Source organism: Castor canadensis, chromosome 16 (assembly GCF_047511655.1).
Source record: "Castor canadensis chromosome 16, mCasCan1.hap1v2, whole genome shotgun sequence".
NCBI lineage: Eukaryota > Metazoa > Chordata > Mammalia > Rodentia > Castoridae > Castor > Castor canadensis.
This window is the reverse complement of record NC_133401.1, coordinates 8,480,764-8,503,958: the sequence shown is the minus strand read 5'-3', so window position 1 is coordinate 8,503,958 and position 23,195 is coordinate 8,480,764. Positions and strand designations below refer to the sequence as shown.

Sequence of the window (23,195 nt, the reverse complement as noted above, 5' to 3'; positions counted from 1 at the left end):
GTGACCAACAGAATAAGGTATGCAAGGGCAGCAGTAGTCACTCTGGACCGGACCATCTGGGCCCAGGCACTTGAATGGAACCTCAGCCCAAAAGGCTGAACTGATTGCACTGACCCAAGGACTAAGGTATGGAAAAGATAAAGTTATTAATGTATATACAGATAGCTGGTATGCATTTGCAATGGACCATGTACATGGAGCCCTATATAGGGAGAGAGGCTTCCTTACCTCTGAGGGTAAAAATATTAAAATTGCCCAGAAAATCCTAGCCCTCTTAAGAGGCCCTCTGGCTTCCTAAAAGGTGTCCATCATTCACTGCCAGGGTCATCAAAAGGGGACCACCCCGAGGCAAGGGGAAACTGAGCAGCTGACCAAGCCACAAGGACATTTGCCATAAAAGCAGTGGGGCCTCTCGAGATCTTGCTAACACACCCTCCAGCCCTGCCATCACAACCAGAACACACAGAACAGGACTTAAAGTTAGGGGGGGGCCCTCCAACTAAAGACAGGCCCCTCCCTCTGGATGGAAAACGTTGCCAGATGGAAGGATATTTCTACCCCGGTGTCTGGGACACATGCTTGTAAAGGACATTCATGACACCACTGACTTAGGACCCACAAAATTAACTAAACTTTTAAGGAAATGGTTCTTTACCCAGAATTTGGAACACCTGGCTCGAGATCTCACTATAAGGTGCAGTGTATGCCAACAGGTTAACCAAAAGGGACCACCCTTGGTTGAGCCAGGAATGAGAATTCCAGGTTCCTTCCCTGGAGAACAATGGGAGATCAATTTCACCAAGATTAAGCTTGGCTTGTATGGATATAAATATTTATTGGTAATGGTCAATACGTTCTCTGGATGGACTGAGGCTTTCCCTACAAGAACTGAAACAGCTCAGATTACTTAAAAAAAAACTCTTACAGGAGATAGTTCCCCGATTTGGCCTCCCCTTAATACTGGGGTCTGATAATGGCCCAGCTTTCACAGCTAAAATATCTAAATTAATAGCCAAAACATTACAGATCAAATGGAAGTTACACTGTGCTTATAGGCCTCAAAGTTCAGGACAGGTAGAAAGGATGAACTGGACTCTAAAAGAGCTGCTTACTAAGCTCTCCTTGGAGACAGGCAATGGCTGGGTGAACCTCCTTTCTGCAGCCCTATTAAGAGTTAGATGTACCCTTATAAACAGGGTTTCACTCCATTTGAGATCCTCTATGGGTGACCACCTCCCATAATCCCCAGATTGGGGGAGGAAGCCCTAACAAACATCTCTAATCATGATCTTCTCTAGTCTCTCCAGGCCTTGCAACAGACTTTCAAACAAATTCACTCAGCCGTCCAGCAGGCCCAAGGAATGGGGACACCTTACGGCCCCCTTGGGACTCCTTATGAGCCAGGAGACCTAATGTGGGTAAAAAAACACCAGACACCACCCTGACAGCCTCGAGCCCCACTGACAAGGTCCCTACACTGTGATCCTGCCCACTCCCACAGCCATCAAGGTAGTTGGAAAACGCCCATGGATTCATCATACTCAGCTCAAGAGAGCCCTCACGGAAAACTCTGACCAGCTTTGGACAGCTGCCAGACCTGAGGCCAATCAAGACCTCCTCAAGATAAGAACTAAACGTGTTCCTATTTAGTTGTCCATTTTGTTCCTCAAATTGTTACTCCAGTATCTGTTTTTAATGGCCTTGCCTTAATTACTCAGTACAATCTTTTCATTTTTTTAATTTTAATTTTATTTACTTTTTTTTATTCATATGTGCATAAGTTTGGGTCATTTCTCCCCCTTTCCCCCATCCCCTCCATCCCTAGCCCCTCCAACCCCTCCCAACCCCACCCCCTCACTACCCGGAAGAAACTATTTTGCCCTTATCTCTAATTTTGTTGTAAAGAGAGTATAAGCAATAATAGGAAAGAACAAGGGTTTTTGCTGGTTGAGATAGGGATAGCTATACAGGGAGTTGACTCACATTAATTTCCTGTGCATGTGTGTTACCTTCTAGGTTAATTCTTTTTGATCTAACCTTCTCTAGTTCCTGGTCCCCTTCTCCTATTGGCCTCCGTTGCTTTTAAGGTATCTGCTTTAGTTTCTCTGCGTTGAGGGCAACAAATGCTATCTAGTTTCTTAGGTGCCTTACCTATCCTCACCCCTCCCTTGTGTGCTCTCGCTTTTATCTTGTGATCAAAGTCCAATCCCCTTGTTGTGTTTGCCCTTGATCTAATGTCCAAATATGAGGGAGAACATACGATTTTTGGTCGTTTGGGACAGACTAACCTCACTCAGAATGATGTTCTCCAATTCCATCCATTTACCAGCAAATGATAACATTTCATTCTTCTTCATGGCTGCATAAAATTCCATTGTGTATAAATACCACATTTTCTTAATCCATTTGTCAGTGGTGGGGCATCTTGGCTGTTTCCATAACTTGGCTATTGTGAATAGTGCTGCAATAAACATGGGTGTGCAGGTGCCTCTGGAGTAACCTGTGTCACAGTCTTTTGGGTATATCCCCAAGAGTGGTATTGCTGGTAGATCAATGTTTAGCTTTTTAAGTAGCCTTCAATTTTTTTTCCAGAGTGGTTGTACTAGTTTACATTCCCACCAGCAGTGTAAGAGGGTTCCTTTTTCCCCACATCCTCGCCAACACCTGTTGTTAGTGGTGTTGCTAATGATGACTATTCTAACAGGGGTAAGGTTGAATCATAGGTGTGGTTTTAATTTGCATTTCCTTTATGAATAGAGATGGTGAGCATTTTTTCATGTGTTTTTTGGCCATTTGAATTTCTTCTTTTGAGAAAGTTCTGTTTAGATCAGTGGCCCATTTCTTTATTGGTTCATTAGTTTTGGAAGAATTTACTTTTTTAATTTCCCTATATATTCTGGCTATCAGTCCTTTGTCTGATGTGTAGCTGGCAAATATTTTCTCCCACTCTGTGGGTGTTCTCTTCAGTTTAGAGACCATTTCTTTGGTTGAGCAGAAACTTTGTAGTTTTATGAAGTCCCAATGTCTATGCTATCTCTTAGTTGCTGTGCTGCTTGGGTTCCATTCAGAAAGTTCTTACCTATACCTATTAATTCCAGCATATTTCCTACTCTTTCCTGTATCAACTTTAGAGTATGGGGTCTGATATTAAGATCCTTGATCCATTATGAGTTAATATTGGCATAGGGTGATAAACATGGATCTAGTTTCCGTTTTTTGCAGACTGCTAAACAGTTTTCCCAGCAGTTTTTGTTGAAGAGGCTGCTATTTCTCCATCATATATTTTTAGCACCTCTGTCAAAAACAAGTTAGTTATAGTTGTGTGGCTTCATATCTGGGTCCTCTATTCTGTTCCACTGGTCTTCATGTCTGTTTTTGTGCCAGTACCATGCTGTTTTTATTGTTATTGCTTTGTAATATAGTTTGCAGTCGGGTATCGTGATACCTCCAGCATTGTTCTTTTGACTGAGTATTGCCTTGGCTATTCGTGGCCTCTTGTGTTTCCATATAAATTTTATAGTAGATTTTTCAATCTCTTTAATGAATGTCATTAGAATTATGATGGGAATTGCATTAAACATCTAGATTACTTTTGGGAATATCAACATTTTTACTATGTTGATTCTACCAATCCATAAGCATGGGAGATCTCTCCACTTTCTATAGTCTTCCTCAATCTCTTTCTTCAGAAGGTTATAGTTTTCCTTGTAGAGGTCATTCACATCCTTTGTTAAGTTTACTCCTAGGTATTTGATTTTTTTGAGGCTATTGTAACTGGGATTGTTAACATATATTCTTTCTCAGTTTGTTCATTATTAGTGTATAGAAATGCTCATGATTTTTCTATGTTGATTTTATATCCTGCTACCTTGCTACAGCTGTTGATGGTGTCTAGGAACTTTTGAGAGAGTTTTTTGGGTCTTTAAGGTATAGGATCATATCGTCTGCAAATAGGGATATTTTGACAGTTTCTTTACCTATTTGTATTCCTTTTATTCCTTCTTCTTGCCTAATTGCTCTAAGAATTCCAGTACTATGTTGAATAGGAGTGAGGATAGTGGGCAACCTTGTCTCATTCCTGATTTTAGAGGGAACGGTTGCAGTTTTTCTCCATTAAGTATAATGCTGGCTGTAGGTTTGTCATATATAGCTTTTATAATGTTGAGGTACTTTCCTTCTATTCCTAGTTTTCTTAGAGCTTTTGTCATGAAATGGTGTTGGATCTGATCAAAGGCTTTTTCTGCATCTATTGAGATGATCAAGTGGTTTTTGTCTTTGCTTCTGTTAATTTGGCTTATTATGTTTATTGATTTTCGTATGTTGAACCACCCCTGCATTCCTGGGATGAAGCCTACTTGGTCATGGTGAATGATCTTTTTGATGTGTTGTTGAATTCAGTTTGCCATTATTTTGTTGAGGATTTTTGCATCTATATTCATTAAGGAGATTGGCCTATAGTTCTCCATTTTGGAGGTGTCTTTGCCTGATTTTGGGATAAGTGTAATACTAGCTTCATAAAATGTGTTAGGCAGTTTTCCTTCCCTTCCTATTTCATGGAACAGTTTAAGGAGGGTTGGTATCAGTTCTTCTTTAAAGGTCTGATAGAATTCAGCAGAGAATCCAACAGGTCCTGGACTTTTCTTTTTGGGGAGACTCTTGATTACTGCTTCAATTTCATTTTGTATTATAGAACTATTCAGGTGATTAATTTCCTCTTGGTTCAGTTTTGGATGATCATATGTATCAAGAAATCTGTCCATTTCTTTAAGATTTTCAAATTTATTTGAATATAGGTTCTCGAAGTAGTCTCTGATGATTTCCTGGACTTCCATGGTGTTTGTTGTTATCTCCCCTTTTGCATTCCTGATTGTACTAATTTGGGTTTTTTCTCTCCTCATTTTAGTCAGGTTTGCCAGGGGTCTGTCGATCTTGTTCATTTTTTCAAAGAACCAACTTTTTGTTTCATTAATTCTTTGTATGGTTTTTTTGGTTTCTATTTCATTGATTTCAGCTCTTATTTTTATTACTTCTCTCCTTCTACTTGTTTTGGGATTTGCTTGTTCTTGTTTTTCTAGGAGTTTGAGATGTATCATTAGGTCATTGATTTGGGATCTTTCAGTCTTTTTAATATATGCACTCATGGCTATAAACTTTCCTCTCAGGACTGCCTTTGCTGTGTCCCATAAGTTCCGGTAGGTTGTGTTTTCATTTTCATTGACTTCCAGGAACTTTTTAATTTCCTCTTTTTATTTCATCAATGACCCATTGTTCATTAAGCAATGAGTTATTCCATTTCCGGCTGTTTGCATGTTTTTTGTCTTTCCTTTTATTGTTGAGTTCTAGTTTTATTGCATTGTGATCAGATAGAATGCATGGTATAATTTCTTGTTTCTTATATTTGCTGAGGCTTGCTTTGTGCCCTAGGATATGATCTATTTTGGAGAAGGTTCCATGGGCTGCTGACAAAAATGTATATGGTGTAGAAGTTGGATGAAATGTTCTGTAGACACCAAGTAGGTCCATTTGATCTATTGAATATTTCAGATCTAGAATTTCTTTATTGATTTTTTTTGTTTGGACGAGCTATCTATTGATTGCTTGCACCTCTTCTTCTTTGATGCCCATGATTCTCAGGTTTGGTCTTTTGATGGCGTCGGTGAGTTCTTGCATTTTCTTTTCACAGGTCTTGAGTTGTTTAACTAATAGTTCTTTGGTTTTTCCTTTAATTACCATTTCATCTTCGAGTTCTGAGATTCTGTCTTCTGTTTGTTCTATTCCGCTGGATTGGCCTTCCGTTTTGTTTTGCAATTGTTTCCTTATTTTTTCTGAGGTTTTCCATATCCTAGAGTCACTTCCTCTTTAATGTTGTCTATTTTTGTCCTGAGTTCATTTATCTCTTTATTTATCGTGTTCTTTGTTTCACTTTGGTGTTTATACAGTGCTTCTATGGTTTCTTTTATTTCTTCTTGTGCTTTTTCAAATTCTCTATTTTTGTTGTCTTGGAATTTCTTGAGTGTCTCCTGTACATTTTAGTTGACCATATCCAGTATCATCTCTATAAAATTCTCATTGAGTACCTGTAGTATTTCTTCTTTTAGATTGTTCTTGTGAGCTTCATTGGGTTCTTTGGAGTAGTTTATCTTTATTTTGTTGGAGTCTGGATCTGAGTATCTGTTTTCATTTCTCTCTGGTTCCTGTACCAACTTTTTTGCTGTGGGGAAACTATTTCCCTGTTTTTTCTGTCTTCCCGTCATTCCCTTGATGTTGTTATTGTCCCTGTACTGTGTGCAATTAAGTATTTTCTAGCTTGTAATAATAACAATGGTGATATTTAAAATGGAAGGTGAGAGGAGATGGAAAGCAAAGAAGTTAAAGAAAAAGGGAAAAACAAATAAAGAAGTAGAAAAAACTAAACAAACAAACAACATAAAAAAGTTTCAAAGATATAAACAGGGAGAGAGAGTGTAGTAATCAACAGTAAGAGACAGAGAGGATTGAAAATTAAAAATAAAATAAAATAAATAAAAAATAAATGAAAAATAAATAAATAAAAATCTCCAAGTTCAAATGCAATAAAGTTTCAGTGTTAATAATTTTGGTGTTTGTCCCTCAGCCTCCAATCCTGGAGATGGTGTCTCAGAATAGTTCTGTTGTTGTCTCATCAAACTAGAAAAAAACAAAACAACACAAAACAACCCCCCCCCACAAAGTGTCCCAAGTTCAAATGCAATACAGTTTCAGCAGGCAGGTGTAGTTGGTTGTTGTCTCATCAAAGGTAGGGAGAAAAAAAAAAGAGTCTGGAGACAGTTTTGTGAATGGCTATCTGAGGCTGCGGCTCGCCTGCCCGCTGCTGTCAGCCTGCTGTTGCTGGAGGCTTTATTTATGCAGATATCAGGAGTAACCTTAACACTCACCTGGCCTCTCAGGCTTTGTTTACTTAAGAGTTCTCCTGGGCGCAACTGCCACTGCTACAAGCTTTCCCGTTTCCAGCGCAACTGCACCCACATTCTCAGGCCAGCATGTTTATTTACAGTTCATGTGGGCAGTGGGTCTTCCCCCCTCTCCTGTGGAGTTTTCCTCCCACCACCACTTTTGGAAGCCTTCCCGCTCCTGGTTGCTGGGCGTGTGCTGCTGCTCCTGCCTTCTCCGGCCGGCTTATTTACAGCTTACATGGGAAGTGGGTCTTCTCCCCTCTCCTGTGGAGTTTTCCTCCCACCACCACTTTTACAAGCTTTCCCACTCCGGGTTGCTGGGCGTGTGGCGCCGCTCCTGCTTTCTCCAGCCAGCTTGTGAGGGATTTCCCCTCCCTCTTCTTTGGCACTCAGGGTGCCCCACCCTCTTTGCTACATGTCTTTTTTGTTGTTATTGCATATTATTATTTTTTCTTTTTTTCCCCTGGGTCGGGGTCAGTCTGTCCAGGGGGCTATGCTGATCTGGCCCATGGTTGTCGGAGTACCGCGTACCACTTAGTTCACCTTGTAGTCTGCGTCTTCCCAAGCCATCTGGGTGCTGGCGTTTGGCGGCGGCGCCGGAGCCCTCCTGGTTTCTCCGTTTAACATGGAGTGGAGATGCTATGCGCAGGCTGGAGGTATGGAGGGGTCAAAGTTTTGCCTCTTCTCGGTGGTTTTTCCTGTAAGGTGTATCTCCAGTGTCTCTCCAAGATTTTACTTTAGGAGGCACGCTTTTTGCTTTCTCCCTATAGCCACCATCTTGGAATCTTCGCCAATCTTCATTTTTAATTCAAACTGTTTTGTTCAAAATAGGCTAAAGTGTTAAATTACATTCTTAGGTAATATCCCCTTACCCCTAGACATCTACATTCCCCTCATGTCTTTGTTAAATTGTATTTTAAGTGATGTCATAGACAGGATTGTTTAAATTTAGTTAACTCTCCATGATCTTCAGACGGTAATATTATGTAATTATCTATTCTGCTCTGGTTTGTGTGAACTGGGATGTTGGGGACATTTATAGTTATTGCACTTGGGGAAGTTCTTATGTTACCTTGCTTCTTGTGTGTCTTTCTATAGACATATCTAAAGAAGTAGATTAAGGGTGCTTCCAAGTGCTTTTGTCACAGATAAAGTTAACAGTATTAACCTTATACTAAAAGGACAAAGATAAAAAACGATTAATTTGTCACAATACTTAGTTATAACTGTTAATATGTGACCTGCTGTTAGTGTACATGTAAAAACAAGGTGTCTTTAATTCCAACCAGATAAAATATAATATCTATACTGCTAAATCTGCATTTCTCCCATAAAACTGATGGTCTTAAAAACTAAATATGATCCTATTCGGTCAGAAGAGTCTAAGATTTGACTCTGTAAGTAAAAGCAGTAGGGAATGAAATGGTTAAAAGACTTAGCCAGAGGAAAGCCATTAATCAGGTGTCCGGAGAGAAGCCATTAATCAGGTGCCACCTTAGTTTTAAGCAGAAAGGGGTTTATGACAAATCTAATTCCCATAGAGATGAGGAAAACAGAAGGAGCCAAAGTAGGATGTGGGTAAATGGTTGTGTTGATTGTGTTCACTTATGCTTTGCAATGGTTGTTAAGCCATTGTTTTGTGTCTGTACCTGGGCTACCTTGCTTTGAAACGATCATCAAACAGGACATGGTTGTACCTTTATAAACCCTGCTTAAAGTCAGAACAGGGCTGCTCTATGGGCCAGCAACCTGTTGGTCAGAGCAGTCACCAGTTGGCAAATAAAGCCTCTCCTTGAAAGTCTTTTTGGGTGGTCGTGCCTCATTCGACTCATAACAAAGCCATGGCCATCTTCCTCCTACATCATTGCCATAGTGCTACTGCCTCCTCTTCCTACTTTTTGCTTTTGATTTTTTTTTACAACAGCTACACTGTTATATCATGTCTTCTCAAAACCCTGCAACTGCTGCCCATTCCTCTCAGAATGAAATCCAAAATACTTAAAAGGCCTTGGGAGATTTGGCCCTCTGCTCTCTCTCTGACCTGTCCTATAAATCACTGGCTTGTACAGAACTCTACAATAATATTACCTTAAATATGCCACCAAAGTCCCAGTATAGGGCCTTTGCCCTAACATTTCCTTCTGCTTGGGGAATCATTGACTTACTCTCTTACCCCTTCAAGTCTTGGCTCTGATCCATCCTTCTTAATGGTCTACTTCCCATCTCTCTCTCTTGCCCTAACATTTGAGCCACACTTCCAGCCCTTTTTTGCTTTTAATTATTTTTCAGATAGAGTATTGCACTTCTGTACCTAGGCCAACAGCCTTGGACTATGATCCTCTTACTTATGCCTCCTGTGTACCTGGGATTAAAGGTGTGTACCATCATGCCTGGCTTGTTCTTTGAGATGAGGGCCTTGCTAACTTTTTTTCCTAGACTGGCCTCAGACTATGATCCTCCTATCTCCACCTGACAATTAGCTGCGATTACAGGCATTAGCTATAATCTCTTATCTCTCTTTGAATGATCTTTACCACCTATAACAATTTTTAGTATAGTGTATACTTTTTAATCTTTTCCTGATAGAATTGTTCACTGGTATATCCCAAACTATCAAAGATATGGTTTGATTAGAATAAGCACTCAATAAATGTAACTAATTTTGAGAACAATAGGCATGGATATGGAAATCATATTTAAATTCACATCTGCCAGCATACTCACTGCCTTTGTAAAGATGAGCAATGGTCTCACTTCTTGTTCAAGGTGTCCCTTTGAACCAATGTAACTGGTTTCAATAAGAATAGGGGATTGAGCTGGATGCCAGTGGCTCATGCCTGTAATCCTAGCTACTCAGGAAGTGGAGATCAGGAGGATCAAGGTTCAAAGCCATCATGGGCAAATAGTTTGCAAGAACCTATCTCAAAACTACCAAAGTAAAGAAGGACTGGTGGAGTGGCTCAAGTGGTAGAGTGCCTGCCTAGCAAGTGTGAGTCCTTGAGTTCAAACTCCAGAACCCTCCATCAAAAAAAAAAAAAAAAAAAAAAGAAGATTGAGTGCTTGTTGTCAGAGACAGCATCTCTTAACAAAGTTATTCAATTTCCAATTGCTGCTAGTGGCCTGGCTACCTCAACTCTGAATTCATCTCTTTTGACATTACTGAAAGAAGTCAGAAATGATAAGCACACCCCATTTGGATCACTCCTTGTATTTTCTCTAACAGTGCAGCCTGATTGCTACCACATCTGCCTTACAATGCAGTAGGAGGGAAAGGCAGTCTGATCAAATATCATGCCTAAAAAATAGGAATATTCAGTTTTTGTAGCCCCATTTGGATAGATACACCTTCTTCATGGCCCTATTAATGTAACATTTGAGTTTTTTTTTTTTAACCCTCAAAACCCACTTCAAGGTTCAACATTTTTATGGCTTTAGAGAAGTTTTAAGAGAACACATCAATATCAACAAATACAATGTTTATTTTAATTTTATATAAAGAAATACGGAGGCAGGCAGACCAGAGTTGGCATGACTGTTCCACAAAATCATCAGGGTTGCAGAATCCTTCTGTATTTCTGCTCCACCATCCACAACACCCAGACACCATTCTCAAAGTCCTCATGAGACTATCAGGGATAACCTTAAATGTCTGCATTGTAGCTAGGGAAAAGAAGAAACAGAATTTCTTAAATATTTTACACAATACCATTTCTATCATGTCAGCCTGCAAGGGAGACTGAGAAAGTTTTTCAGCCCAAGATTAAAGAAGGGAAATATGGACATTGTTATCAAAGAAGGAAAACTGGACATTTGGGTAGAAGACTCCTTTCTTTAATCATTTCTATTGCAAAATGTTTGTTAATGTCAATTTTTTAGTTTAATTCAAATGGAACACATTAAAGTTTTTAGGAATTTCCTGGTAGATTTATTTTGACTACTAGTTTTTCTTTTCTAAACAATATTCTTGAAGTCAGAAATAGTGTAAAATACAAGTATTTGGACTTCATGAGAAACTGCTTCACATCTCTCCTAAATTCATTTTTGCTCAACAATCTGCAGATTAACACTGGAAGGTTTCTTTACAGTATGAATTTCCCCTTCTGCTAAATTAGATGAGATTTCAAAGAAAGCTTTATCACACTCAAAACATCATACAGTGCCCCTATCCAAATAATCTGAGATAAATGATTTCTTGATATTAAATACACTCACAAGTGCCCTCCTCTCATGTTCACCCTCTAAAATAGCAATAGTGAAAACAGCACTTCACATTTGTGGTATGGTATGCTCAAGACATTGACCTAAGAGCTTTTTACATGTAGTAACCCATAATACTTCCCAGAATCTTACAAAAGTATCAGTCTTAGGTCTATCTTACAAATGATTAAACCAAAGCAAAGGTTTCTTATGATAAATTTCATAAAGGAAATCAACTAGTAGAGCAAAGACAATGTTGAAAAGGACATTTGCAAAGGGTAAAGGCCTTTCTGTATTTATTACATTAACAATTATTTTCCATTTTAATTTGCTATTGTTTAGTAGTGTTCCAGTAATGAAAGCTTTTCCTAGTGTGTTTTACACTAACAATTCTATTCTCCCATCTAAATTCTTGGATGCTGAGCTTTATGAGAAACATGTCCCATATTCACATTTGGAATTCTTTACTGATAATGGATGACCAGAGATAGCTCTCTCCATGCTAATCATAAACAATCACATAATTCATATAAAAACTTGTGAATCATGACTAAAGTCTATTCCACATTCCTTATAGTCAAAAGCTTTATCACTGATATGAATTCTCTGATGTTGAGTTAGTTGTGAACCACGCGTAAAGGCTTTCCCACATTCCTTGCATCGATAAGGTTTTTCACCAGTATGAACTCGCTGATGTCGGGAAAGATGTGAGCTCTGAGTAAAGGCCTTTCTACATTCTTTGCATTCATAGGGCTTCTCACCAGTATGGATTCTCTGATGTAGAGTAAGCTGAGAGCCATGACTAAAGGCCTTCCCACATTCCTTGCATTCATAGGGTTTTTCTCCAGTATGAATTCGCTGGTGTTGAGTAAGCTGTGAACCGCGAATAAAGGCCTTCCCACATTCCTTACACTGATACGGTTTCTCACCAGTATGAATTCTCTGATGTTGTATAAGCAGTAAGCCACGAGCAAAGGCCTTCCCACATTCATTACATACATAGGGTTTCTCACCAGTATGAAGTCTCTGGTGTTGAGAAAGATGGGAACTTTGAGTAAAGGCCATTCTGCATTCTTTACATTCATAAGGTTTTTCACCAGTATGGATTCTTTGATGTTGAGTAAGCTGTGAGCCACGAATAAAAGACTTTCCACATTCCTTGCATTCATAGGGTTTCTCACCGGTGTGAATTCTCTCATGTTGAGTAAGTTCTGAACCTCGACTAAAATTTTTTCCACACTCTTTACATTCATAGGGTTTTTCACCAGTGTGAATTCTCTGATGTCGAGTGAGGAGTGAACCACGATTAAAGGCCTTTCCACACTCCTTACACTGATAGGGTTTCTCACCAGTATGAATTCTTTGATGTTGAGTAAGTTGTGAGCCATGACTAAAGGTTTTTCCACATTCCTTACACTCATAGGGTTTCTCATTAGTATGAATTCTCTGGTGTTGAGTAAGTTGTGAGCCACGGATAAAGGCCTTCCCACATTCTTCACATTTATAGGGTTTTTCACCAGTATGAATCCGCTGATGTTGCATAAGTAGTGAACCCCGAATAAAGGCTTTTCCACATTCCTTACATTCATATGGCTTTTCCCCATTATGAATTTTCTGATGTTGGGAAAGCTGTGAACCACAAATAAAAGCCTTCCCACATTCCTTACATTCATAGGGTTTCTCACCAGTATGAATTCTTCTATGCAGAATAAGTTGTGAGAGCTGAGTAAAGACCTTTCTACATTCCTTACATTCATAGAGCTTCTCACCAGTATGAAGTCTCTGATGCAAAGTAAGTTGTGAGTTCTGAGTAAAGGCCTTCCCACATTCTTTACATTCATAAGGTTTCTCTCCAGTATGGACTTTTTGATGTCGTGTGAGTTGTGAGCTACGAATAAAGGATTTCCCACATTCTTCACATTTATATGGCTTTTCACCAGTATGAATTCTGTGATGTAAAATAAGTTGTGAGCTTTGAGTAAAGGCCTTCCCACATTCCTTGCATGAATAGGGCTTCTCACCAGTATGAAGTCTCTGATGAAGACTGAGCTGAGAATCACGACTAAAGGCTTTCCCACACTGCTTACATTCATAGGGTTTCTCACCAGTATGAATACTCTGATGTTGAGTCAGGTGTGAGGCTCGTCTGAAGGCTTTCCCACATTCCTTACATTTATAGGGCTTCTCTGAAGAAAGACATCTTGGATGTTGAGGTATGTAGCTATGCTGGTTGAAAATTGACATTTTGTTATATGTGATCATCCCTTGCCTGAAATATTCCCTCTGATTTTCTTGTTGCTTTTCCAACTTGCCTTTGACTTCCAAATAATCTCTGGAATTGGTCTCCGCAAGTCCACAGGTTTCAAGCCTGTCACTCATTTCCCATTGACATACTTCTGTTTCACTAATGTGTTTTATTGGAGATAGGTCCTTAATTATGCACTTTGAAGGCAAGTCTGAAAGATAAGACAAGAGGAACTAATACAAGAGAAAGAGAACTTCTCTAACAGAAAAGGTAAATACCTATAATAATAGGTTTATATCAGTATTTTTGAGTATTTTAATGCTTACCTTTCACATCAAATCCTATGATGCACATAAAATTTCATAAGAATAATACTTACTGTTTCCTAGTCTATAACATTCTACTCTTTTCTATTTCTGTCTCTCTCACAGACTCAAAATCTGTTAAACTGATTTTGGCAGTGCAGTAATGTCATCACCAAGAGTTTGAAAAAATTTGCTTACAATTATCTCCTATATTAACATGTAAAAAGGGCACTTGAGAGATCTGAGAATAATGAAAGCTCACTTGAGAGGAAAAGGACAGCAATTAAGAAAGCTTTTTATTTTATTCTAATTTTTGGAGACAGGTTCTATCTATGTAGCTCAGACTGGCCTCTCAAATCAGCACTCTTCTTACCTCAATATCCTGAGTGCTGGGATTACAGATATGTACCACCATGCCCACCTTAAGAAAGCTTTTCAAGTCAATGTTTTTCAAATATTGGTGGGGATCAAAATAAGGTGGAGAATTTTTTAAAATTATTTATGTCTCTCTCTCTATATATATACATACCAAAAAACTGACTCTGAATCTAGTGAATGAGAAAAAGAGCATGGAGAACACTAATATTAATACTTCCTACTAACTAGTTCAGATTGTGATTTGCTATCTCTGCTTAAATTTGTTTAAGTGTTGGGGATGGATCTCAGAACCTTATGTATGCTAGGTCACCGACTTAAATAGTTACTAAAGTAAACTTAAAATGAAATCCACACTCTCCGGTGACTTTCACAAAGCTCTCCATAGTATGATTAGCTTCTCAGCATTGATCCCCATTTGCAAACATGGTAGTTTCTTTTCAGTTCTGAAAAAAGTTACAAGGCTGTTACCAACTTAGAGCTAGCTAGAGCCTGTTCCATTTCATTGCGCTGCTTGGTGTGAGACTTGTCTCAATTTTGTTATCTGTTCTTATATCTCAAGAATGCATTTCTGTTAGTTTAGACCAACACTCCTGAGTAAAACAAATTACAAAAATTAGACAAGTATGAAAAGCTCCTGAATGAAGGCTCTGGAGAACACTGGAAGAAAGAGTTGGTGGTCTAAATGGTGAAAAATATGACAACTCAGAAATGACCCAACTTTTGGGTTCACTTTTTTGCTTAGGCGGAAGTCTCAAAATTCAGGACAAGGCATTAGAGAGGGAGAAAAACTAAGTAGTGTTTTGAAATGTTTATTAAAGCTGAGCAACAATAGTTGAAAAACAGGGCCTATTATACATCTTCCACACATTGGGTTGAAATCTCTGAGGGTTAAGATGTTAAAACATCTTGTGTAAAGTCTTACTATGCAGCTAAGGTTAGCATTGAACTTGTGATCTTCTACCTCAGCAAGGCAAGTGTTGGGATTAAAGGGGCATGCTTTTAATGCTATCAATCATTTTTGCTAATCACCTCAAACTGAGAAATCTAGACTAAGGTAATTCAAGAGTGGAAAACTTAAATCTTTATAGGAGATAAATCATCCAGGACTTGAAGTTATTTTTGTAATTTTTAAACAATGTCTAGCACTCTGTACAATCCATGTAAATAAGAGCATCTGACAACTGTAAATTAGGAGGAAAAAAACAGACAAAAAAGGTCTATAAGGGCTCAAGTCACCACACTTCCCTCCTAAGTACCTTTGTGCTGTCCCCTCAAAGTCAACCCTTCTTCCCACTCTAGAGTTGGATGTCTGGCTGTGGCTTCCCCACCTAAGGAAACAAAAGCACATCTTACTAAATTTATGATCCTATTTATCACTTCAATTGCCTTGCTTCTTGCATGCTTTCTAATACTACCCATGTTTATCATTAGCTCTCCCCTTTTTTTTCAAACAAGATACTGAGTTGCTTTTCTTTATCTTGTTTCACTATTCATGCCTTGTCTCATGTATTCTCTTATTTACTTGTCTATTCCAGTCCAACTCTATGAGGTCATAAAAGTAGACTATCTTTATGATTTCCTAAGCATGGTTAGAGGGTTAAAACAATGTGAGATCTCTGTAATTTGTAGATTGCTGAGCATGTTAGAAAGTAAGGAGTGTAGGGGGGAGTTATCTGAAACCACAGAAGGAGTGGGAATAACACAGATTCTAGGAATTTTATTGAAAAACAACAACAAAAAGATTCTTAAAAGATGGAAATATAGATCAAGAAAAAGAATACAAAAAGCCTTATATACTCCTGCTAGAAATGCAATATGGTGAAGCCAGGTGCCAGTGGCTCATGCCTGTAATCCTAGCTACCCAGGAGGCAGAGATTAGGAGGATTGTGGTTTGAAGCCAGGCCAGGCAAATAGTTCATGAGAACCTATCTCAAAAAACCCTTCATAAAAATAGGGCTGGCGGAGTGGCTCAAGGTGAAGGCCCTGAGTTCAAGCCCCAGTACTGCAAAAAAAAAAAAAAAAAGAAAAGAAAAGAAATGCAATATGGTGAAAAAAATTTGGTAGTTTCTTATAAAGTTCAACAAATACTGAGCATATGATCTAGCCATCATATTCATAGATACTTACACTTATATCCAAAGAAATGTCCACACACCAAATACTATAGCTTCTTTAGAAATAATAGCCCCTAAACTGGAAATTACAGAAGTTCTTTAACCATCCAACAATAAACAGAAACCATTGATTCATGTAATAATATGTTTTGCTAAATGAAAAGAGCCAGATCCTAAAGGCTAGATATTTTTATTTCATTTATATGATTCTTTAAAAGACAAAGCTACGTTAATAGAAAACTAATTTTCATAGCCTGGGGAGTGTAGAGGTTGACAAAATTTTCATGAGAGAATCTAGTGAATGGAAGTTAAACTGTTACGTATTACATGTAATAGTGGATTCATTTTTATGTGAATTGTGTATCAGATTGTATGAAGAACATCAAATAAATACTGGGTAAAAGCATCATTTTAAAAGAGAAACTAAAGCAAACCTAGAGGCACCACCATGAAGTGAGAACTAGAGGTAAACATGCTCTGGTTGCATCTACCCCACGGCATTTGCAACCTCTAATTGCCTAAGTCTATAAATTACCAGTCGGAAAAAAATGAAGTTTAAGTTAAGGCCAGTCCAGGCAAAAGTAGTGGTAGACTGAGTCTCAAAAAGAAATAAAATCAAATGGGCTGAGGGCATGGTTCAAGTAGCAGAGTGCTTGCACAGCTTGCAGGAGTGCTGGGTTTATCCACAGTACCTGAAATTTAAAGACAAACAAAAAAACCAGAAATACAAGGTTCTTAAAAAAATTGAAACTATCCAAGACCACAGTTCAAATGAAGGGGGAAGATCCTTTGACCTCAAAGGAAAAGGCTATTTTAAGAAATTTGATTTTTACTCTGAAATGGGAAGCTATTGGATAGTCATGAGAAACAACATAACAGGAAATGACTTTTGTTTAAAAATTAGTCATTCTGGTTGTTTTATCTAAATAAATGAAAGGACAGTCAGAAAGTGCACAACTAGGTGGATAGAAGTAGGAAGGATACGGCAATCCAAATGACTTAGACCCAGATGATTAAGGAGGTGGTAAGATATCATTGAATTTGGGATATCTTTAAAGAGTATTTAATGATACAGAGGATAGGCAATATGAAATAGAGGAAAAAAAAGGAAAACTCCATGTTCTTTGCCTACACAACTAGAACAATGGAAGTTTTACTTACTGAGAATCCATCATTGTGTATAAGGCAATTCTGTCTCTAGTATGAGGGTGAAAAAACCACTGTTAACAACTAGAGTTAAGATAAATGATCAAAGGATACAGATTATAAGATGATGTAAATTCTAACATCAAAACAATGTGGGGAAGGGCAGTAAAAATATAGACCTGTTGTACACAAAGTTGTCATCAGCTCAGTTAAACAGACTGTTATAAGATATTCTACTTAAGCCTTGTTACAACCACCAAGCAAAAATATTTAGTAGCTACCACACAGAGAAAGGATTTAAGCAACACAACTGCAAAAACTAGCCATCTACAAAGGAAGACAGCGAGCAAGAAAAAAAAAGGATCTATAAAACAACTATAAAGTCCTTACCTCTTAATGATTACCTTGAATGTAATTATTCCAGCTATTTTATTGAATTAAATTCTCCAAAGGACAAACAGTAATTTAATGAATAAAAAGAAACAAGAACTAACTGTATGCTGCATATAAAAGATTCACCTCACTTTAAGAGCATATACATTGACAGTGAAGGAAAAGAAATTCCACACAAATGAAAACCAAAAGAGAGCAGGGGTAGTCATACATATGACAGCCAATGTTAATTTTCAATCTAACTGGATTAAGAAACACCTAGATTAGTAAAGCACATCCCTGAGGGGCTCTGACCTAATGGATGGTATTACCTTGAAGGACTCATAATATGATGGCAGTAGTAGGTCAAATGGGTGCATGTCCTTGAAGGCTATACATATTTGGGCCTCTTCCTGTATTCTCCTTTACTTTGCTCCCTGTCTAACACGAGGAGAAGAATTTCCTCAGTCTCAGGCTCCCACTGCCATGATGTCCTGCCCAATGTCACAGTGTCAAGCAACTACGAACTGAACACTCTGAAACTGTGAGCCAAAATAAATAATTCCTCCCTTAAGTTGTTCTCTCAGGAACTCAGGTAACAGAAACACAAAAGTACATAATACAACTAACACTAGACAAAGTACTGTAAGTAGAAAACTGTAAGCAAAAAGAAAGGCATTACATTATGATAGAGGGTTCAATTCACAGGAAGATATAACAATTCTAAGTATACATGCACCCAATATCAAAGCACATAAAGATACAGAAAACACGTGAGACTCTATCTCAAAAATACCCAACAAAAGAAAGGGCTGGTAGAGTGGCTCGAGCAGTACAGTGCCTGCCTAGCAAGCATGAGGATCTGAGTTCAAACCCCAGTGCCACCAAAAAAAATACAGAAAACAAATACTAAAGGATCTGAAGGGGGAGATAGGTTTAAATGTAGTAATTGTAGGGGACTTTAATATCCCATTTTCAATGGTGGCCAGAAAATTAATAAGGTAGCATGCATTTTTAAAAATCTTTTTGCAGTAGTAAGATTGGATTCAAGGCCTTGTACTTGTTAGACAAGTACTCTACCAATTGAGCCATGCCAGCCCTCAGAAAATTAATAAGGAAACTGGGCTTAAGTAACACTTTAGGCCAACTGGACCTAACAAACACATAAAGAATATACACAGAACATTCCATCCAACATCAGAAGACACAGCCATGAACATTCATTCTCCAGGATACATAACCTATTAAGGGACACTCACACACACACACACAGCCTTAGTAAATTTAAGAAGATTGAAATTATGTCAATCTTAATCATATAAATCCAGAAATCAATAAAAGGTAGAATCTGGAAAACAAGTATGTGAAAATTAAACAACAGACTCCTGAACTGAGTCAATGAAGAACTTAAAATATGAACAAGGAATAACAACTAAAGCAATTGTAGGCAGACAGGTTATAGGAATAAGGAAGACCTCAAAAACTTAATATTGCTACTGAAGGAATTAGAACAAGCTAAGCCCAAAATTAGCACAAGGAAGGAAATAAAGATCAGAACTGATACATTTAAAACCCCTATAAAGATTAGAAAAATTTAAAAGATCAACAAAACTATGAGTAGGTGTTTTGAAAGGGGAAAACAGAGAAGACTCAAAATCAGAAACAAAAGAGAGACATTACCACTGATACCACAGAAATAAAAGACCATTGAGAGAATAATAAACAATTATATGCCTACTAATTGGGTTACCTAGAAGAAATGAATAAATGTCTGGACATATACAATTGGTATATGAATAATGAAGAAACAGAAAATCTGAATAACCAAAACGAGTGAGGAGATTAAATCGGTAGTAAAAGTTCTGGCATCACAGAAAAGAGCAGGACCTACTGGCCTCACTATTGAATTCTACCAAATGTTTCAAGAACTGATACCAATTCATCATCAATTCTTCCAGTAATTGAAGAGGAAGAAATACTTCCACATTCATTTTACAAGGCCAGCATTACCTTGATACCAAAGCCAGAGAAGGACATTGCATTAATACAAAATACAGGTCAATATCCTTGATAAACACAGATGCCAAAATCCTCATCAAAATAAAGCAAACCAAGCCAGGCACAGTGGCTCATACCCGCAATCCTAGCTACTCAGGAGGCAGCAATCAGGAGGATCGCAGTTCAAAGCCAGCCCAGGCAAACAGTTCTGGAGACCCTGTCTCAAAAATACCTAATACACAAAAAAAGGGCTGGTGGACTGGCTCTAGGTGTAGGACCTGAGTTCAAGTCGCAGTACGCCAAACTATATATATCTCAAACCAAATTCAAAAGCACTCACCATAATCGAGTGAGATTTATCCTTGGAATGTAAGGAAAATCCAATATACACAAATCACAAATCAACAGATAATCACTTTAACAGAACGAAAGACAAAAGGCATATGATAATTTCATTTGATTTTTTTGTCAGAAAAAGCACCTGACAAAATTCAAAGTCGTATCATAATAAAAACTCTGGCCAAATCAGGTATATAAGGAATTTATCTCAAGACAATAAAGGCTATATCTGAGAAGCCCACATCCAACATCAAACTCAACCGTGAAAAATCAAAGCCTTTTCTCTAAGACCAGAAACAGATGAGGATGTCTATTGTTGCCACTTCTATTTCACAGAGTATTAGAAGTATTAAAGCAATTAGGCAAGAGAAAGAAATATAATGCATCCAAATTGGGGGGGAAAAGGGAGTGAAATAGCCAGTTTGCTTAGAAGATCTTATGTATAAACACTTTAAAGACTCTATCAAAAAGCCATGAGATCTAATAAAAATATAAAGTTACAGCACACCAAATCAATCAATAAAACCCAGTAGTTGCCATACACTAACAAAACACAATCTGAAAAGTGAATCAAGAAAACAATCCTATTTTCAAAAGCTACAAAAACTTAAAATATTTAGAGATAAATTTAACCAAGGAGGTGAAAGACCTGTGTAATGAGAACTACAAAATATTGATGAAAGAAACAGAAGACACGAATAAATGGAAAGATATCCTAAGTTCATGGACCGGAATAATTAAAATATCCACACTACCCAAAGTGATCTACAGATTCAATGCAATTCCTACCAAAATTCCAATGTAATTCTTCATAGAAACAGAAAAAAATTAAAATTTATTTGGCATCACAAAAGACTCCAAAAAGCCAGTTATCACAAAGCAAGAAGAAAACATCATCAGGAGGTATCACACTACCTTATTTTGGACAGTACTACTAAACCATAAAACAGTATGGTGTTGACAAAAAAAAATGGACATATTTTCTGGGTGCTGGTGGCTCACACCTGTAATCCTAGCTATTCAGAAGGCAGAGGTCAGGAGAATCATGGTTCAAAGCCAGACCCAGGGAAATAGTTCGCAAGACCCTATCTTGAAAAAATACCCAACACCACCCCCTCAAAAGAAAGGGCTGGCAGAGTGGCTTAAGTGGCAGAGTGCCTGCATATCAAGCATGAGGCCCTGAGTTCTAGCCCCAGTGCCACAAAAACAAACAAACAAAAAAACTGAACATATCAACCAATGAGACAAAATAGAGAGTACAGAAATGAACCTATGCACAGATAGGCAACTGTTTTTCAACAGAAGTGTTAAGAATGTACAATAAGAAAAGGCATAATGTCTTTAATAAATGGTGTGGGGAAAATGGATAGCCACATGCAGAAAAATGAAATTATACCTATGTAAAAAATCAACTTAAGATGGATTAAGAACTTTATATAAGACCAGAAACTGTAAAAGTGCCAGGAGAAAATGTAGGGGAATGTCAGGCATATATCTGTAACTCCAGCACTCACGAGGTAGAGGCAGGAGAATTGCAAGTTTGAGGTTAGCCTAGGCTATACAGCAAGACCTTTTCAGGAAAGAAGGAAGGGAGAGATGGAGGGAGGGAGGAAAGTAGGAAAGAAAGCAGGAAGGGAATGGAGGGAGAGGAGAAAGGAAGCGAAAAAGACGAGAAAGAGACGGGAGGTGGGGTGGGAAGGAGAGAGAGAGAAAGAAAGAAATGACAAGTGACATTGGTCTGGACAATGAGTTTTTGGATTTAACCCCCAAAACACAAGCTTTTAACAAACATAGAATTAGTCGGGGTGTGGGGGCTTATGCCTGTAATGCATATTTAAGAGGATGAGATCACAATTCAAAGTCACCCTGGATAAAAAAGTTAGTGAGACTCCATCTCAGTCAATAAGCTGGTTGTGATGGCATGTGTCTGTGACCGCAGCTAATCAGGATGGCGTAGGATTAGCTAAGAGGATCACAGTCTAAGGCCAGCCTGGGAAAAAACACAAGATCCTACCTAAAAAATAACTAAAGCAAAAATGGCTGGAGGTATGGTTCAAGTGGTAGAGCACTTGCCAAGAAAGCATGAGGCTCTGAGTTCAAACCACCCCCACCAAAAAAAGGGGGAGGAAAAAAATTAGAGAAACTAAAGAGTTTCTTCACAGCAAAGGATACAATTCATAGTGTAAAGAGAATTCTATGGATTGAGAAAAAATATTTGCACATTGTGTATGTCTATTTAGATACTAATATCTAAAATTCATAAGTAACTCAAACAACAGCAAGACAACAACACCCAAAAACAAATTATAAAATAGGCAAGGAGGCCCAAATAGATAATTCTAAAATGAAGGTACACAAATGACCAACAGAGGAAAAACAATGCTCAACATTACTATTCATCAAGGAAATGAAAAACACAACAACATATCACATTACACTGTCAGAATGACTGTTACTAAAAAGATAAAAAAAATAAGTCAAGGATGAGGAGAAAAGGGAACTCTTCTGTAGTATTAATGGTAGTGTAAATAAGCATAGCCAAATGGAAAACTGTAATTTCCCCAAAAAACTAAAATTGAAATCACTATATGCTCCAGAAATCCCTCTACTGAGTATTTATCCAATGGAAATAAAATCAGAATACTGAAGAGATATCCATAATCACATGTTTGTAATATCTAAGAAATGGAAATAATCTAAGTATCTATCAACAAAAAAATGAATAAAGAAAGTGTGATATAGATAGATAGATGGCCTTAAAAAAGAAGTTTAGTCATTTGTGATAATGTAGATAGAAGTGGAGAACACTATGATAAGTGAAATAAGTAAGGTACATAAAGACAAATATTGCATATTATCACTTATTCATGGAATCGAAGACAACTGAACTCAAAGAAGCAATTAATAGAAGGTGGTTACAGAGGAAGGGGGATGGAGGAAATGGGGAGATGATGGCCAAAGCGTACAAAATTTCAGGCAGGAGGAGTAAGTCTTTTTCTTTTCAGAGCTATTGTAGAACATGGTGAATATAGTTAATAATATAGTTAGTTACACTATACTTGAAAATTGCCAAGAGAATATATTTCAAATGTTCTCACCCCAAAACATGATAAACACTTGATGTGATAAATATGTTACTTGGCTTGATTTAATTGCTCCACATTATACT

At 37.9% G+C, this 23,195-nt stretch overlaps 1 protein-coding gene across 16 annotated transcripts in view; it reads right to left on the bottom strand.

Moving 5' to 3' along the window:
- LOC109702946 (uncharacterized) overlaps positions 1–23,195 on the bottom strand; it is a 103,315-nt gene that overhangs the window by 67,814 nt on the left and 12,306 nt on the right. For 7 of the 16 annotated variants that reach the window (XM_074058312.1, XM_020188174.2, XM_074058314.1 and 4 more), the window contains 2 exons: positions 15,314–15,385; positions 10,392–13,585 (listed from right to left, as the gene is read on the bottom strand). The exons of 2 other annotated variants lie outside the window; for them this stretch is intronic. In XM_074058312.1, coding sequence (XP_073914413.1) covers positions 11,655–13,508 — 1,854 coding nt within the window. In that variant the 5' untranslated portion in view covers positions 13,509–13,585; positions 15,314–15,385 and the 3' untranslated portion in view covers positions 10,392–11,654. 7 more of the 16 variants (XM_074058313.1, XM_020188175.2, XM_074058315.1 and 4 more) reach the window with 4 other exon arrangements.